This window comes from Hyposmocoma kahamanoa, unplaced genomic scaffold, assembly GCF_003589595.1.
Source record: "Hyposmocoma kahamanoa isolate Upper Pololo Valley unplaced genomic scaffold, ASM358959v1 100021, whole genome shotgun sequence".
Lineage (NCBI taxonomy): Eukaryota > Metazoa > Arthropoda > Insecta > Lepidoptera > Cosmopterigidae > Hyposmocoma > Hyposmocoma kahamanoa.
The window spans coordinates 3746877-3765684 of record NW_020653200.1 but is presented as its reverse complement, the minus strand read 5'-3'; the positions used below and the strand labels follow the sequence as shown (position 1 = coordinate 3765684).

General features: G+C 37.3%; 2 protein-coding genes across 2 annotated transcripts in view; one reads left to right on the top strand and one right to left on the bottom strand.

Moving 5' to 3' along the window:
* The window catches only part of LOC113240077 (sodium/potassium/calcium exchanger 3), a 10171-nt gene extending 6257 nt beyond the window's left edge, over positions 1 to 3914 (bottom strand). Inside the window, exon 1 of the mRNA XM_026477290.1 lies at positions 3767 to 3914. Within this exon, the coding sequence (XP_026333075.1) occupies positions 3767 to 3785 (19 nt within the window). The 5' untranslated portion in view covers positions 3786 to 3914. The remainder of the gene's footprint in view (positions 1 to 3766) is intronic.
* Positions 3915 to 5867: 1953 nt separating this feature from the next.
* On the top strand, positions 5868 to 18539 carry LOC113240088 (sodium/potassium/calcium exchanger 4-like). Its single transcript, XM_026477302.1, has 11 exons — positions 5868 to 6167; positions 6703 to 6812; positions 7741 to 7843; positions 10056 to 10243; positions 11756 to 11903; positions 13006 to 13107; positions 13238 to 13339; positions 14203 to 14418; positions 15116 to 15217; positions 16845 to 16966; positions 17553 to 18539. The coding sequence occupies exons 1-11, from the start codon at positions 5999 to 6001 to the stop codon at positions 17763 to 17765; spliced, it is 1575 nt and encodes a 524-aa protein (XP_026333087.1). The 5' UTR covers positions 5868 to 5998; the 3' UTR covers positions 17766 to 18539.
* The last annotated feature ends 269 nt before the right edge of the window (positions 18540 to 18808 follow it).

Here is an 18808-nt window from a genome sequence, read left to right as displayed (position 1 = left end):
ATATATAACGCGGCATTTGTGAACCAAATTTAGATGATTCTTTCTTTGTTGGAACGAAGGTACCTCAGTAAAGGTCTCAAAATGTTCCACCTATAAGGGTGGCACACTAGGGGATTAATCCGGTTTCACACACTTTCCGGTAACCGAATTCAATAAAACTTGGCAAATAGGTGTAATTCCACGAACTTTTGAGGTCGGTTTTTACTACTCTGTACTGAGAATATTACATGAAAGTTTTAAAAACAACACGAATTACATGAAACAATTTGCTTTCATGTGAAATTTTATAACTCACCTATTAAAAAAAAATCCTTCGTAGAATATGAAAACCTGTCTATATGTGCTGTATATTATGTAATTTTACATACAACTAGTCTCGACCCGATGATAATGCGAAAGTAACGAAAGTGTCTGTTACGCTTTTAGCCTAAACCGCCTAACAAAGTTTAATAAATTTTGGTATAAAGATATATATATAGGTAGATAGATAGAGGCCCTAGGAGAAGGACATATTGTCCGAACGAATTACTTTCTCAAACTCGTATCTTAAAGCATATAATAACTTAAATGCAAAATATGCATTGTATACACAAATTTTGCAGCCTAAGTTCACAGCCTAATGCAACCAAATTAACCCAATTGATAAAAAATTTTAAATAAATAGGAAGTTTTGCCATCTCTATAATCACCCTTTATAAGATACGTATTTGAGAAAGTAAGTCACATAAATAAATTTCAAATCGTTTGAAATAGGGGATGAAAGTTTGTTTGGAGAACCAAAAAAACAATGAAAATTATTATAGTACAGTAGGCTACTCGAAGTACATATTCTAGGCAGACGAAGTTGCGGACTCCAGTAAGTCATTAATAAATGTCACATTTACATTTTAATATCAATCCAACATTACAACAATTGCATTTTAATAACATTACAATTTCTCACCTAAAGAGACACGAAACTGAATTACATGAGTTTACGTAAATTTGAAATTGTATAAATATTGCAAATGAATCTCTTTACTCAAATCTAATACGTAAATCGTAATGGAGAGAGTCGTGGACACGGCTGACTGGAATTTATTAAATCGTGGAACAGTTTAGATACCTAATATTATACGCAATTTAGATCCGAAAAATTAGAGTAATGTTCAATGTGTAGAAATTGCTACAATCTAAGAACTCGACATTGTCAAATACAGAAGTACAGTCTTTGAATCTTTCTTTACAATTCTTTATAATTTGTATTACAATTAATACCAATAACAATATCATTTATATTTACTAAAAATATTTTTTCATTAGAAGTTAGTTACGTTACGTACAAAAATAAATAATATCAACCAACCAACTTTCAACTAACAGTAATAAAATGGTTTGTTAGTAATCAATTGAAAGATTCAATATAAAAGTCCCAATTCGATCATGTATATAAAGAAGAACGTAGTGAACTCGTCAGTTAACCCTAATAAATGCCTATAAAGTTTGCTGCCTGCACGTTATACCTCTATTATGTGTTCAGACTAAACAGTTGGTTAATAACCGGCTTCAGCTGAACTAAAAGTGCAGTCACGTCTAATCTTTTACTAAGTTGTCTCAATAAAATGCATTTTTAACCGACTTCAAAAAAATTAGTTTGTCACTTTGTTTTTTTTTTGTGTGTATATTACGCGATTACTCTGTCATTTGTCAACCAATTTCGATGAATATTTTCTTTGGAAAGGTTGTTTTTGGACCTCGTAGTGGTCCCTTTTAAATTTGAAGAAAATAATCCACCTCTAAGGGTAGAAAATTAGGGGATGAACCGGTTTATTGGATTTTACCCACTTTCGGTTTCAATAAAACTTGGCAAATAGATGTGATTTCACTAATTTTTCAGGTCGGTTTTTCATACAAAATTTATAATTATAGTTACTCTATGTGTCTATCTGTGAACTCGAACTTGAGCTATGAGTATTGTGTTTACCTATTCTACTCAATATATTTATCAACGTTTACCCACTTCATAAAATGACGTCTACTATTGTGTTAAATAACATACCTAGGGCAAAACTAAGGTTGTTAAAATACGTTCTGCTGTTAACTCGGTAAATCATATTAATCTTGCGAAACAAATGTTCTTCCTGCGTCACACTAAATATGCCTCAACAAATAGCAAAGTCAACAGGGCAATCGTGGACAAATTGTCTCAAATGACCACTGCACTAAATTGTTTAAGCAGATTAACTGTTTTCAGAAAATAAGTCGTGTTGCCAGCGTTGCCCTGTAACTCCTTAGGCGTGTGCTAAATTGTGCGTGTCATACCTCGTTGAGACTCCCGCACATCCTGGAATGCACTATGAAGGAAATTGACGGATCAAAGTAGGCAGGAAGTCTGTATTAACGTGGACATTTGTCGTCTTTCGATTCACTACTCTCTCTGTTAACCTATACGTAGATGCTAAGTAAAAAATTAATTGAATGAAAATAAACATACTTGTTATTGGATCGATGCTGTAGCCAAGAGAAATGAAAAAACAATTACTCTCAAGCAATTATCTAAACTAATTTTTTGAGTGTTATGGTAGCTATATTGTAGGTAGTTTTCGTTTTAATACCGACTATTAAATATTTTTGATAATATATGTAGGTCACGTGAAGAGCGGCAACGTTCAGCCTTGCTCTCTGGCAGCCCTGAGATGACGACTTACAATTGACAATTTGCGCGAGGACCGACCGGATGAGGCACCGAGGCGGAGCTCGTACCTCCCCTTCCCCTTTAACTTTAGGACCACCGCCGGCGTAACCACATCAAATGGCTATATCATTTTTACATAATACATACAAAATCATACCTTTTCTTATTTTACTTACAATCTAATAAAAACCTTCATGATATCAATTAATTCTAAACACGCGTCGTGTCATGACAAAAATTATTAGACAAATGAAAATGAATAGGCCCATCGTACAGCTAAATAAACGAATTCTGTTGATTGTTATAGGAATTGATCTCAATTACTGTTTTGACCATTCATTAGTTACAATTCGTGATCTTGGCTTACGCACACTTTTATTTACCTAAGCTAAACTAGCTGTTTAGAACCGTATTTACAATTTACAATACTTTACTATAACCTACTTATTTAATAAGGTGCGGTCGAAGTTTACATATACGCTGCTATTCTATAATCTGCACTATTTCGTATGGAAGAGTGTTCAATACATTTTGTAACAGAAACTTTAACCACGCCCGGCTTTTTGTTGTTTTGTACTGAAGTTTGGACAAACATTGTTAGCATCAATGTATTATCCTCTGGAATCATGGTCCGTAATTAATAGAAATTTATATTTTTATCTATGTTTCTCGATAATATGTTTCTTTATGATTATGCATATATATGAATCAATTTTCTACGTTAAGGGCTGGAAGACTTCATACCTGACGTTTCATAATAAACCAAATAGCTCGTCTGTCTTCCATACTTACAGTCTCTTCGTCACCGCTCCCATGCCCTATATATATCTTTACACAAGACCCACCACATTCACTTTCAAACACCTCACTAGACCGCTGATATATTCTTCTTCCACTGCCATTTGATTCACTGCTCAGTAGTATATGACATAAGCCATTCACCGGGAATTGGACACACTTCCGACCTCCTTCAAAGTAACCTTGTTAGGTTTATGAGCACCAGAATACGTATGGGTGTTTCGATGAGATGCACTACTATCAATGCACCTCCCTAATCGTATACTCAGTAATATGTAAAACAGGGTGTCGTACCTCGATCGGAGGTATTCATATTGGCGTGATGCTGTGTGGAGCGCGACGCAGGCGACCGAGGACGTCGCCAGTGGCGTCCGAATGCCGCCACTCGCGCTCAAATGGACATAATGGACCCGCCGGAGAGCTCGTCAAAAGAAGAATACGGGGCCAATTATATATTTCCATACAATACACGTACGTCGTCAGCCGACACTTCGGCGCAGTGCGGGAGTAACTCCCAAAGTGAACATGGCGGTCCAGCCGCGCAGCGCTAGAATTCAGACACGAATCATGCATGCAGAACCATTTCCTTAGTTAATACAAAAGAAATCACATATTAGTTATCTACAAGGTAGGTATTACTTCATAATCGAAGTAAACAAGACGACCTTTATGATGAAAGTATCTAATCCTCGAAGTACCTACTAAAATTATAAATATGGGTGCAAGAGGAGTGTGCAAGCGAACGAGCGCGCTGGGGTTTCATTAATTCACCGGGTTAAACTTCAATTTAAAGGCCTTTCTCAGAGCCACCTCTGCGGCACGCGACTTGTTGTAGCAAACTGCTGTGACAGTGATTCATATGCTAATACATTCAAATCTACGTAGACGTAGACTTTGTTCCAGTAGTCATACTATTTTTTTTGTTGCCCACTTTTCGACTGTTCATATTGCGATTAAACAGTTTAGAGTTATCAGAGCTGACGGAACATCTAGAAATATATAAAACCACATACCTATATGTGTAAGCATCGATTTATCGATGTCTGTGTACACATTGATTAGGTGCAAGACACGGGTCCTCAAACAACGGAAAGTTCCTCACAATATCAAGTGTCTTGTAATCTGTAGATTACTTAACCGTTATTAATGGAATGTTTTTTTACATTCGACTACTTTTTAGCCAGAACCTTGTAAGCGCATTAATTAGGTTTAGATACATATCTTTATAAGTACCTATACATAACTAGGCCAGGCGCTCTGACAATTTTGTTTGTGTTTGAATTATTGGACCAGTTACTATATTAATTTACTTATACCTATGTATCTTGTAAGTTCGTAACCCAAACAGGATCAATAAAAGGGGAAAATAAAAATGCCGTGTATGGCAATAATATTTTTACCCGCCTACGACGAGGTGACGGGGGTATGTTTCGTAAGTATCTAAATGCTACTAACTCCTCTAAACGTTTTATAGTGCTTTCTAGATGTGGTGTATACAGGGTTATGTCTAAATAACTAACGTCATAGACAACAATTTTTGTTCCATGTCTTGAAATAATTCGTCAAATTTTACTTTCATACAAAATAAACATATTTAAATAGATCGCTCTAACTGGTGGTAATTCTGTGCAAAACGCGAGAGTCGTCGCCTTCGGAGAGGACGCTTGCACGTTTGAATTTGCTACCTTACTACCAAAGGCAGATCTAAAAAGTGTTAGATAGTACAAAAACAACTTAAATGTATAATTTTGGTATATTTATCATGGTTTGTCAAAAGTCACAGAACAAAAGTTGTTGTTTATGATGTTAGTAATCTAGACTTGCAAGGTTGTTATAACTCTGTATAGTGAGGTGTATATAGAGATATAAAAGTATGTTTCAAAGAACCAAAAAAAAACAAAAAATAACGGCTAAACTAAGCAATACGTAATCGAAGTGTGAGACGAAGTATTGATTCCGCACCAAATGGAAAATTTAATCATAAAGTTTTTTTGTTGCTTTTACTTTAAATTGTCGGATTTTTTTATTACTTTGCTTCCTGTCAACTACGTTCAAAATTATTGTTTTGTATTTTGTTACTATTAAGTTTTATTGTGAAATTACTCCACTAGTTATCGAACACTAACAAAACTTTTTTTCGATCCGGCTGGATTCGATTTATTTATTTATGTCACAACGGAAATATGACTACCTGTGTCGATCAGAAGCCACATGCTACTCTATTTACATTGTTATCGATACAGCTGATAACGTAATCCTTTTCAATAAAATTTAACTGATAAATAATTGTTATTTTCCTTGAAGGAGTCAAGAATATAGAAAACAGTTGCTTGTCGGCTTGCTTGCTTATAGTACGTCTATGACAACTAATGTGTTATTTTTAAAATCTTGCCTTCCAATGCTATTGAGCTGTATATACAGCGAAATATTCGAATTTTTTATTTGACAAAGCGTATTTTTAATACTTAACTTCTCTAGATCGCATTTAACTTTCTAGTCAGCAAATTTATTTTTAATTTCTTGTTAATGGCCAACATGTTGATAAGGACTAGACAGCATCAGTGCAAAATTCGATTAGCAGTTTTTATAAGAGTGATTTTATTTTTTGGAATTCCATCTTTTTACTTCCTATTTCTAACTGTGAACGACGTAAATGAAGAGTTCTCCGCCTCGAACCCAGATAATTACAATGCAGGTAAATTTACTTCAAAAAGTGACAAATCTTTTGCAGGGATAAGTAAATGCAACGGCTACATACATTATTCAAAATAGTCATATATATATATAGGAAATGAAACTGACCCCAACGTTTTGGGCCTGTAGCGAGTCGCACAAGTTGCTACAAATCTTTTCCGTGCATATATTTTATATAGTCTTTTTAACAGTTTAGTTTTATACAGAAATTCTAAATATATATTTACTTGCTATTGGCGCCTTTTCTTTCTATTTGTCACTATTGTTTCTGTTTTCGTCGTAACTCTATATTGTCATTGAAATAAACTGTACGTAAGCAGATCACGACTCTTGGTTGGTCTGAAACGTTTGAGAAAACAAATATTCGTGATTTAAATCGGAAAAATTCGTTTCATTTTCTATGTGTACCCAACAATGGCTAAAACCTAAGAACTCGATATACACCCCAAGCCTGAATCTAAGTTTTTTTATATAGATACACCACGTCCATTTCTAATTTAAGCTTCGCAAATCTTAAGTAACTGTAATGTCGTCAGGTCATTCCCGTCACCTGCTGAGCGTCTTGGAAAAGGAGGGCCGCAATTGCACTCCTCCTGCGATATTGGAGTTCCCGCCTGATGGTTTTACTCGAGAACAAAGAAAACATGTAAATCGCTATTAATTAACAACTTTTGTTCAGAAACGCGCTAAGGCTGTGCAAACATGTAGCTAGGCAATAAAAGGGATTAAATAACCAAAGTTGAATTAATAATTTTAATCGATTTTAATTGGGTTTTTTAATACTTATGTGATTTTTTTCTAACGGGCGCCTTGCGACTCTATTTCCCTTGCAATTGTGAGCTTTATATATTTGTTATATAATTGTGTAAAATTTTAATTCTTAGTTAATCTTTATGCTGCGGGTAGGTAAAGACAGGTTAACAACGATTTGATTTTGCAAAGTAGCGTAAAGCGACGAATAAAAAAAAACATTGAGTCGAAAGATCTTTGTCACAGAGCTTTTTTGGATTCTACTTTAAAAAGTACATCCTGCTAATTCTGTTTTGTTTTTTCACCGACTTCCAAAAACAAGGAGAAGGTTCCCAATTCGACTGTATTTTTTTGTGTTTTTGTTACGCGATTACTCCCATATTTGTGAGCCGATTTCGATAATTCTTTTTTGTTGGAAGAAAATATTTCGCATATAATGCTCTGGTCACACAGAGGCGGCCGCGGAGACGCGCAGACGCGCCGCCGCGCGTTTCAGTGTGTCAGGGTTCATATGAACTCGTACATTACAAAAATTCCCGCGCCCGGAACGCTTCCGCGGCCGCCTCTGTGTGGCCAGAGCACAAGGATCATAAATGAATCCGATTTACTCTATTTCACCCACTTTCCGTTAACCAAATTCAATAATGTTTGGCAGATGTAATTCCTCTAACTATTGAGGTCGATGTTTTTTAATAAAAAAGGTCACTTAGGCCTAATCATATTTTTTCGGAACGCGCAGAACTGCCTTTAAACAAGACTAAACTAAATAAATACACTGAATATACTAATTCGGTATTCTGGTAACAGATGTTTATTTTTTCAAGGGTTTCGTTGCAATTCATTGCATACTGGCTATCTACTGTTTTCTTTTGCTGGGCACTGTATGCGAACAATATTTCGTTCCGGCGATGGAAATGATATGTGAACGTGAGTACCTAATGTGCTTCCTTACAAGTGCCATTATATTAGAGATTACAAAATAGTCTTTTTCCATAAATTTAGTTGACCTACGCTCCCTATATTTATTAGTCAGTAACTAAATAAATTCATTATTTCCTCAACAAATTTGTAACAATTTTAATTGACATAATTGTACACACACAGGAAAATTTGTAGAGGCTGGAGCCTACACTAGGATAACCTGTGTTTTAGGTTACCTGGCCTCCACCTTTCGAATTTCTGATCAATACTCTCTAGAAACAAATTACATAATAGAAAATACAAATATGTGCGAGTGCGTGAAATGTGTGCACGAGATTTGTGTGAGCGTGTGTACGTGTGAATATGTTCATGTTTGTGTGAGTGTGCGACCTGCATAAGTTTAGGGGATGAACTTTACGAGCAAGTGAGCGTGTTTGGATGGAGCTCAAACTTTGATTGCTACAATAATGCGTATGAAAGTGCGAATTAGCTATTTAACGGACCGTTAAAAATACCAGTGAAAAGAAAATGATAAAACACACTGTGTACAATTTGGTACCAGAGAGACAAATTACTTACGATTTATCTTTAGTTCCAGATAATACAAGCGGACTTAAGTAACAAGCAATTATTTACTTTCTTAATTAATCAATTGAATTTTATAACTATGCATGTTTATTTATCATATCGTTTATATTGTTCAATCTGCTTGAGCCGGTCAGGAAAAGCTTTATATCCAAGTAAAAAAAGATTATTGCGGTTATTTGTCGATAAGAGTTGTGACTCTTTTATCATCAATCCATTTATGCGTCCTGCAAGAGTTCGTCCAGAGTAGTACTGCCTAACCTTACCTATTTCTGCCACCAAGCCGTAATGTCAGCATTACCATGTTTCGGTTTTAAAGGGTAAGGGACTTGTCAACTTATGTCTCAGGGTGCAGGGCGCAGTGGCAGTGCCCCTCAGATCTTTGCGATTGAAATCTCTGAGTGGCACTGCAACTGTTATGAACAGGCGTGTAGCTTACCATCAGGCGCACCAGTTGTTCGTTTCATCACTGTATATTACATTTAGAAAGTCCCACTGCTGTGCACGGGTCTCCTCTTAGGCAAGGGCTTAGGCCACGCTGGCCCAATGCAGGTTGGAGACTTCACACGTTTCCCAGAAGGTTGTGAACCTTCCTTGACGTGAAGGTTTCATCAGGATGTTTTCCTTTGTGGTAAATTTCAAATTAAATTTCGCACATAGATTCGAAACTCAGAGATGCGAGCTCAGATTCGAACCCACACACGACCTCTGCTCGAGAGATGGTACGTCACACCATTACGCTACCACGCCTTCCACTGACTCTGTTATAAGTACTTCAAATCGTATCTTACAACTGTAATGGACGTTGAATTTATAATTCCATTGAAAGTGAATAATTTACCTCCCAACGAAGTAATGCGATTCTGAATCGAACTTGGTACGTCCATTCCTGCTAAAGGATATAAAAGAATAACACCTGCTTTATCACATAATTACCGGAAGAATGGTAATTAATATAACTTTTATAAAAATCAATAACCTCCCTAAGATAACTGCATGTGACGTATTACGCATCAATGTTGTCTCGTTTGCTCAATTACCGCTGCATATTATCTAATAAATTGATTCTCACGAGAATGTTGCATTGTGCCTTACTTCTTACATTTGAAGAGAAGTCACATAACGTGTGCAATTTACGCATTTTGTTCCCAACCACATCCGCAATCGATAGTGAAATAATTGATGGAAATAAATTATGTAATGATCACAGTTACGCTACGTTGATTTGCAGAGTTTTTTTTAATAATAATAGAAACGTTCATTTGCTTTGTCTTGTTAAATCAGACGTGAGATCCGGTAAATAGAGATAATATAAATGTAAGAAAATAGCAATAATTCATATTGACCTAAGTAAGTATGTGTCAAACCACACAACACGTCAGGGCTTGGTAAGTCAGGGTAAGATAGAATTACGCTAAACTAACTTTCATATTAAACCGTATACACATTATTGATGACCAAATTATAAAATAGCCATGTTATATTACAAAATTACAGTGCTACGGGCGCAACGGCAAAGCGAAACTATTATAACGTTTCTCTGTTTGTATATGTATATAGAATCCTAAGAAGACTGCCACAGCGATTTTTCCCCGTAGACAAATAAATAAAATAATCTTCGGTCGTTTCGCAGGACTGAATATGGCGTCAGATATAACAGGAGCTACATTCATGGCGGCGGCGAGCTCCAGCCCCGAGCTATTCATCAACTGCGTAGGCACCTTTGTAACTGAGGGCGATCTGGGTGTGGGGGCCATTGTGGGCTCAGCTGTATTCAACGTGCTGGCCGTACCTGCTTGTTGTGCTCTAATGGCTGGCAGGGTTCGTAACTCAGTCCTTTAGAGAACCGATAATTACAACACTTTTCACACTCCACCGACACACGCTACATACAATTCATAATCAGTGTACGCCAGATACTCAGATCATGTTTAATTATCATACTTCTAGCACTCGAACTACGCATCTTGTGCCACTTGCAAAGACAGCCACGCGAGAAGAACGCCATGTAAAGTGACGGAATACTGATAAAATTTGATTAACATCAGAACGATAGATGGCTGTCGTTTAACGCTCTGGCCACACAGAGGCGGGAGCGTTCCGGGAGCGGCAATTTTTGTAGTGTTCGGGTTCTTATGAACCGATCCGGGACCGAACGCTATGACAAACAAGCGGATCCGGTGAACGCGTGGCGAGTGCGTGCGCGGGAGTTGTATTCCATTGAGTTCTATGCAACCGTCGTCCCACACAGATCAGTGTCCGTGCTTTCTTTAAAATCTGTGTAGAAAATGAAACATGGCTGCTTTGATGTCACACTAGCCGCCTTCGCTCCGCTATTCCGCCGCTTGGGACTGATGTGTGACACGCATATACGCATTCGCTTCCCGCAGGTGCGCCTCGGAACGCTTTTCCCGTGGCCTGCTTTAGATTTAATTATAGTTGCACACTTAAATTCCTTTAATAGAGAAAGCTAAAAAAAATTAGACTTTGGAAGTCAGGGGGCTTAATGTTTAAAAATTTTTAATTTACACCCAGTGACCTAAAGCCTGTAATCACCATTAGCATGGTAACACCAGCACGCTATCGGTTCAATGTAACTTAGCACACGATGCTTAAGATTTCTTGTTTGCTATACGCACTAAATAAGACGTAATAGAAAGGAACGTACTATACATTTAGTAATTTTATTTCATTTTAATTGTTCGTTTAATAATTTTTCTTGCATTTAATTTTGCGTAAAATGAAAATATTTTTTCGTATATGTCACTTTAAAAAAAATTAATCAACGCTTTGCTTTTCATAATTGGATTTACCCACTTTGGTCATGTACAAGCGCGATTCAGCCACCATTGCGTATTGAAAACTCTAGGATTAATTGACGTACAATTTTCTAATTCCACTTAAGGGTATTTAATGTTTTTCTACTACGTGCATTGACTTACAATTATATGGACGTCGGGTCCGCGCTAAAAAGTGTCCGCACTTGTAAGGCGCTAAAATCGTATACAGAGCGCGACACTCCGCTTTAGTCTTCATTTGTTCTACTGACAGCGCGATACTGCGATGACATTACAATTTAAATTTCGAATAGGTTGACTTGGGACATTTTTTTCGTGGTTTTTGTATTAGACCCGTCGTCCATTTATTTGTAAGTCAATGACTACGTGCATATATTATTCCACTAGTGTATTGGACATAAGAAAACATTGCCAAACTTTTCCTAGCTAGCTGTGCTAACAAAAGGCTATTAATGAAGTATAGTCTCTCTAGTAGCGTCTCTATCGGCATGATATACATAATATGTTGTTACAAAGGGATGATCGTCATGTACAGGTAATAGAACTTGATTGGTGGTCAGTATCGCGAGACTGTCTGATGTACGCCTTGGCGGTGGTAGCGCTCATCTTGTCTCTTCTCGACGACCGTATCTACTGGCACGAGGCGCTGGTTCTCGTGCTCATGTACACCTTCTATATACTAGGTAAACTTTACATATGAATTTACATACTAATGTCAGATTTGAATATGACTTAAGTTCGCGTTTATTTATTTTTTTTCACCTCACTAGCTCGGAAAGGCTTTCTTTTTCATTACAAATCTGCGCGCAAAAGCGTTTTTTCTAGGCTAGTATGGAAAAGGTTTTAAAAAATCGAACTTGACGATGGACTGTGATGCACTTAACTTTTTCTCTCGATGAAAAAAAAGATAATGACACGTTCAACTACGCGATTTGTCGTACATTATTTATGTAATATAAATCCGTTGGTATATTTTATTCTTATTATTGTTGACATTGTTGTTGATTTTGTTAAATTGACAACGATAACTAATTTTGTTTATTAAAAGTGATTTGTTATAGTTCAACTGTTTTTCTTTCATATACCATTTTGCTCGCTATAGTGAGGTGAAAAGTTGTGTGTTTCGCGCGGCAGCAAAGTTGTTTTGCGTCTCGTGGCTTGAAACCCGCACTACACTCAGGAATCTATTTTTGGTTCAATCTTAGATTCCATCGCTTGCTCAGGTTTCTGTACAAGTTGTTGCTTGTACAACTTTGCAGCCTTGCATAACAAGTAACTATTTTCTAACTTGCTCACATAAGTAAGATCTAATGCTCCGACATAATAGTGAGGCTACAGATTTGAGGCCAGTCGGATTGAAAAGATTTTCTTTGTGTTTTCGATCTTTATATCACTAATAAGATCAAACTAGTGGAGTGTTTTCACAACAAAAATATGCGTATCATGTTAAAAACATCACGACATTTAATAAAATAAATATGTAGCCCATATAGTTTTCCCTTTGTTGAAAATTGCAATTAGGCTGCTAATAGATTGACTGCATGCTTGCAGTTATTGCGTGAAGTCGTCACCAACTTCACGCAGTCTAGACCATGCTGCATTAAGTTGATAACGACTTAACGCATTAACTGCAAGAATGCAGTCGATCTATAAGCAGCCTTAAGGAGAAAGGTTACTTCTTTTTGGTTTAAATGGTAATCTTACGCCAAGGAGGGATATTTAGTTTTAATTTGTGTAACTAATTAATTCATAAGGTCAATCACTGAAATAGCATAAATTTTACAGCGATGGTGTTCAACGAACAACTGGGTTTATTCTTCCGGAGAGGGTGTTGTTATCCCAAAAAAACGAAAATGTACACTGAAATAACTCCGCTACTGATAGAAGGTACTAAAATACAAAATTGTTATTTATTTCCTCATTAAAATTAAAGCAACTGTTATTGATTAAATAGGAACTTGAATTGAAGTAAAGATTAAAATAAAATAATACTTACGAATATATTCTGTTTTATTAGAAAAAAGTCATCCGTTGGATGCAGCCCGACGTATGAATCGACCTACCCAAGATGTAGAAGAGGGGATCGAAATGAGTAAACGACACGACTCCACTGGGTCAGGTAGGTAATGTGTACAAAATTACAAAACAGAAAGGAACCTACAGACTAATTAGTGTAACTTACTTATTAAGTTACTCTGTTGGCTCAGAGACCCAAGAAAGCTTGGCCTCCGATACGAGATGGCGCCAGCGCGCCCTATCTTGTGCAATCTCCTCCCAATTTTCTGCGTGCAGGGTGCGCGGAGGTCATTTTCCACTACGTCCTTCCATCGGTATTTTGGACGTCTCATGTAGGCCCTTTTCACTGAAATAAGCTGGCATCCTTTCGCAGCATCCGGGACAACGGAGTCTAGCGGACTTGATTTGTGATGACTGTAAAGTGTTGGTTATAATATACCGATATTTAAAATCTTTGTACAAAAAAAGTTTTTTTTATTATTGATTTACCGTACAAAAGTTTTTTAATCCACGTGCATCCAATTGGGCACAGTTTTAGAGAAGGAGATAGACCAGTTAGATATATACCATAGCCTAGTCCAACGTGGGTTGGAGAATCCACACGTCTACGAAGAAGTTTTATAAACCTTCTCAGTTTATAGGATTCGAAATTGCTTTTCCCTCGTGCGTTCTCCCAAACAGGCCATTACAATTTTTTTTAGTTGTAAATGGTATGATATGATGATATCTTTCGACCGAAATTCTTCATTTCGTCTTGCCTATCCATAACAGTACCATTAACGACAGACGTAGGGTAGATCAACTTTCTAAGAATTGTTCCGACTGCAGTACATATAGTACATTAACTTTAATAACTTAGAGAGTTGTGTCTTGAATGACTAGACACGTACGACAATACAAGCAAGTTACTACCATGTCAAAGCTTAATGTCAATGCAATTTCCTAGTGAAATCTTATGATTCGTAGAAGACAGCATAAGTACCGTGTGGTCTTGGCCGGATGAGAAGTCGTCTTACGTGAAGAAACTGCTGTGGGCGCTGACGTGGCCGCTTAGCCTGGTGCTTTGGCTTTCTATCCCCGATTGCCGCCGTCGCCCTCGCCTCTACCCACTTACGTTCATCATGTGCATAGTGTGGATTGCCTGCGTGTCATACCTTATTGCTTGGTTCATCACCGTAATTGGTACGTTATAAAGATATGTTTTATAAGTAATTTTTTTATATTAAGTATACCAAGTACAAAGTTTTCATAGTAGATTAAATTCCAGTGACTAATTATATTACAAGATCTTTTCACCATAAATCCAAACAAAACAAAACCACGTCTTCTGTCGTCAACGACGTTTTTCGCCGCCATTGCGAAAAACGTCGTCCGCTAACGTTCCATTGATTCGATGATGATAATATCGATTAATTTGTTATTTCGATAAAACTAATTCTCAATGAAGCAAAATAAGTTTTCTAACAAAATAAAATAAATTATGTCCATAGCAGTTGCAGTGCCACTCAGAGTTTTAAATCGTAAAAATCTGAGGGATACTGCGCCTGTCACTCTGAGACATAAGTTGACAAGATATTATTTAATAGCTATAAAAAACCTGTCATGTACACATTATACTTCCACCCAGTGATATTTGAGTAGAGGGTACTGAGCGAACACAATACTCGACGTGACATTCCAATGCGGCAACTTTTAATACTATTTAGTTTACTTTCAAAATGTCACTTGCGTGATGTACACACGCACACATGATTTACATTAGACAACCACAAAATAAATCTAAACTCACAAGAGAAATAAATGTTGGTCATACAAATACCAGCATGGTTACCGTTCGCCCACGGAGGCAGTTAATCTTGCCTTTGCTGATATCAAACAGGAGACACCCTCAACGTTCCGGACAGCATCACTGGCCTGACTATCCTGGCTGCCGGCACCAGTCTCCCTGAAGCAGTTTCCAGCGTGCTAGTTACTAATCATGGTAAGCACGAATGCTAAAGTAACTAATGATTAGTTACTTTAGCTTTCGGTTGAATTTCCCTCAATGACTCTTTGCTTTACTTGGTCCTAGCTGTAAATGTTTTTACAATTAGATATGCGTTATTTCCCTATCATATATATATGATTTCTGATTAAAGATGCTTTGTCAAGGTGCCAAAGTTACGTTCCTCTAAGCTCTGGGCACCATCTTCTTATCTTATCGATGGCATATCTCCACTATACAAACAGATTGACTGACAGGTTGCTAACAGATTGACTACATGTTTGCAGTTAATGCATGAAGTCGTAATCAACTGCACGCAGCCGAGACCACGAATGCATGAATCTTTTTATTTTTTACTTATAACAGTTTATAATAGTAATATTTTATTTTTTACTTGTGACAGGACGAACAAGTCGCGCGCGTGATTGTAAGTTAGTTACACGCCTGTCCATAACAGTTGCAGTGTCATTCAGAGGTTTAAATCGCAAAGATCTGAGGGCACTGCCACTGCACCCATCACCCCGAGACATAAGTTGACTAGTGCCATGTGCCTGTAATTTCACCAGCACCCATACGCTTCAAAACCGGAACACAGTAATGCTGACATTACTGCTTAGCAGCAGAAATAGACAAGGATAAGGTGACAATATTAACCTCGACGAACTCTTTCACAAGGAGCTCTACTGCTACGAAGTTGATAAAGACTTCATGCTTCAATTAATTAATTAATTAATTAATCATTCATGAGGTCGATTACGATTGCAGTTAATGCGTGAAGTCGTTATCAACTTCATGCCGTCAAGGTCTCGGCTGCATAAAGTTGATTACGACTTCTCGCATTAACCGCAAACATACAGTTAATCTGTTAGTAGCCTAATGCTTGCCATCGTGGCGAAAGATTGCTGCCCAGGCTGCTACAGACGTACAGTAAAGGTACGGTATGTTGTGTGAGGGGGCTCCTTTAATACACTCCACCACAATTGATGTAGTCGTAGTCGTAGAGCACATTATTTATTATTTACTATTTTCTTTCTTTTCCTTCTTTATTTTTCTCAACCTGTTGGCAGGTTTGAACCACACTTATGGACCGAAATCTATTATTATTAATAGTATTATTACAAAGATTTTTCTTGAACTCGACTCAAGGTCGGATATTCGGAACCAGACACAGGCCTAAGCGAAATATTCTCGTTCGGTTGTGTTATTCTGATGGGATGGAGTGGGTGGTGATTTTGTGTGGAGTTTGTTGTGTCAGGTGCAATTTTGGAGTGAGGTCATGTTAAAGATGCAGACTATCGAGCACGTGTCTAATACAATTGACTTTTGTAGAGGTATGTATCTAGGTTTTAGGATGTAAATCTACCATTTTCAAGGCTGTATGAAGAGTTTTCGGTATGATACCAATTGACGATATTATAATGGTATTATTATTGTTAGTATTATTATTATGATTATAGTTTTTATAGTGGTGACTCTACTGCATGCAACGTGATTTGCAAGTTAAAATATCATCAATAATATCTTTTAGCTTTCGAAAAAAACATAGGATGATATAGAGTTACTAAAAATTCACGAACATAACTCGCAAAATGCTGCCAGTTTAAGTACCTGTTTAATATTGCAGGCCATGGCACCATGGGCATCAGTAACTCAATTGGATCCAACACTTTTGACATCTTGCTTTGTCTCGGTCTACCGTGGCTCATCAAATCCTTGTTTTACCCATCCATCCCCGGGAACCATTGGGTAAGGTTATTCTCATTTAATAAATCGATACCTCCAACTACGCCAACTTAATTTTTGGATCATCTCTGTTTTTATTTTGTTTTTGTTCCTTTTTTGTTTTCCTTTTCCTATTTTGTTTCCTACTTTATTTTTTTATTTCTTTATTTTTTTCACTAAATTCCTACTTTTCGTAATGTTAGTAAATAAAATAAGGCTGATTACATTAAAAACAGAAAATAACTAATAAATTACGGCTTCAATAAATTAAATAAATAAAAATAGTTCATTGGAGGTATCGGAACGCAATATTTTATTATATTTTGATCAATGTACTCCTTTAGGATTAAGGTCGTTGAAAGCAACTACAATTAAGGAATGAATGTATGTGATGCACATCACAAAATTAATTTTGCACGAGGAACGACAACCTTTTTTTTTTTTTTTTTTTGCCTCCTAAGCCCGGCCAAGCCCCATATATATAACGGCTTACATATGTTACTCTGGATTATTATAAATATTTTTTATAGTTAATACACTTTTTAGCCTTTTATATCTCATTTTATCAGGAAACAAATGCAATAAAATAATTTCTATTTCATTTCCACAGATATCATTAAACTCGAGCGGACTATCATACAGTGCAATATCTCTTCTATCCACGCTGTTCATTTTATACGGATGCATAGCTTTGAACAAGTTCCAGCTGGACTGGCGCATAGGAGTCACCTGCTCAATCACATACGCCGGCTTCCTCGTATTGGCTGCCATCATAGAGCTCAATGTGCTATTCGTCGTCAACCTACCTATATGTCCTCATTGAATTAAAGAAAGAGAATAACTAAACATTACATATATTTACAACAACAGTTAATAAATGAAGTAAACCTGGAGTTATAGAAAATAGGCGGACAAATTTCATTAATTCTTAATTTAATATGTATACACTACATTGGGGTTGAAATCAATTTTATTACGACTTATGTTTTTTGGAATCATTAACAAGAAGACAAACTTACTCATATGTACATTTTTTGAGTCGCAGGTAGGAAATCGGACTGAGATTTTGGAAAAAAATATTATACTTATTACTTACTCACTTACTTTATTGTTTTAAATGTGTTTCGTAGATATTATAATAAATGTTTCTGAGTAGGTACCTACATGTAGCTATCCTAGGTCAGAAAATGAAGAACCATAGAATTAATCGAATATTACTTAGGAAATATATCTAAAGGCGGCTTCCCACGGTTCCAGTCGCTCGTTACTTGAACACGCGCCGTGGAAAGAAGACCGCCGCCCGAACGCGTCCGTGCTTGCCCATGTTCGTATCGGCCCACGCAGCTAGTCGGTAACTTCAGGGCTCATTCAGAGTACAGGCGCGGGCGCGGCCGAGGGTACTGGCGCACGCGGTCTTGACGTCCCCCCTTTCACAGCGGGTAGATGCACACGTCGAAATGACAAACAGACGGTTGACGCTAGACCTGGCTAGACCAAGGACTGTAAAAGGTACGGGCGGACCTAGTCAATATACATTGACGCGCGTCTCGCGCGCCCCCGCGCCCGCGCCCGCCTCGAGATAGGCGCGTGGCCACTGTGAACGCAAGGTACATTTTATTTACACGCACCCGCGCATGCACCAGCGTCCGCCGCCTCTGAATAAGGACAGGCGCAAGAGCACGCACGGCCATGCTCTCGATACCAATCCGAATATGCGCCGCTACGGGCGTCGACCCGAGGCCCGAATCCGCCCGTTTTACGAGCATACAAATCGGCGCGTTTGACATCGCGGGCCGTAGGAACCCACCATAAGATTAACTGCAAGTCGCACACAGTTAACAGTTTAAACAATTGTAAATGAAGAAT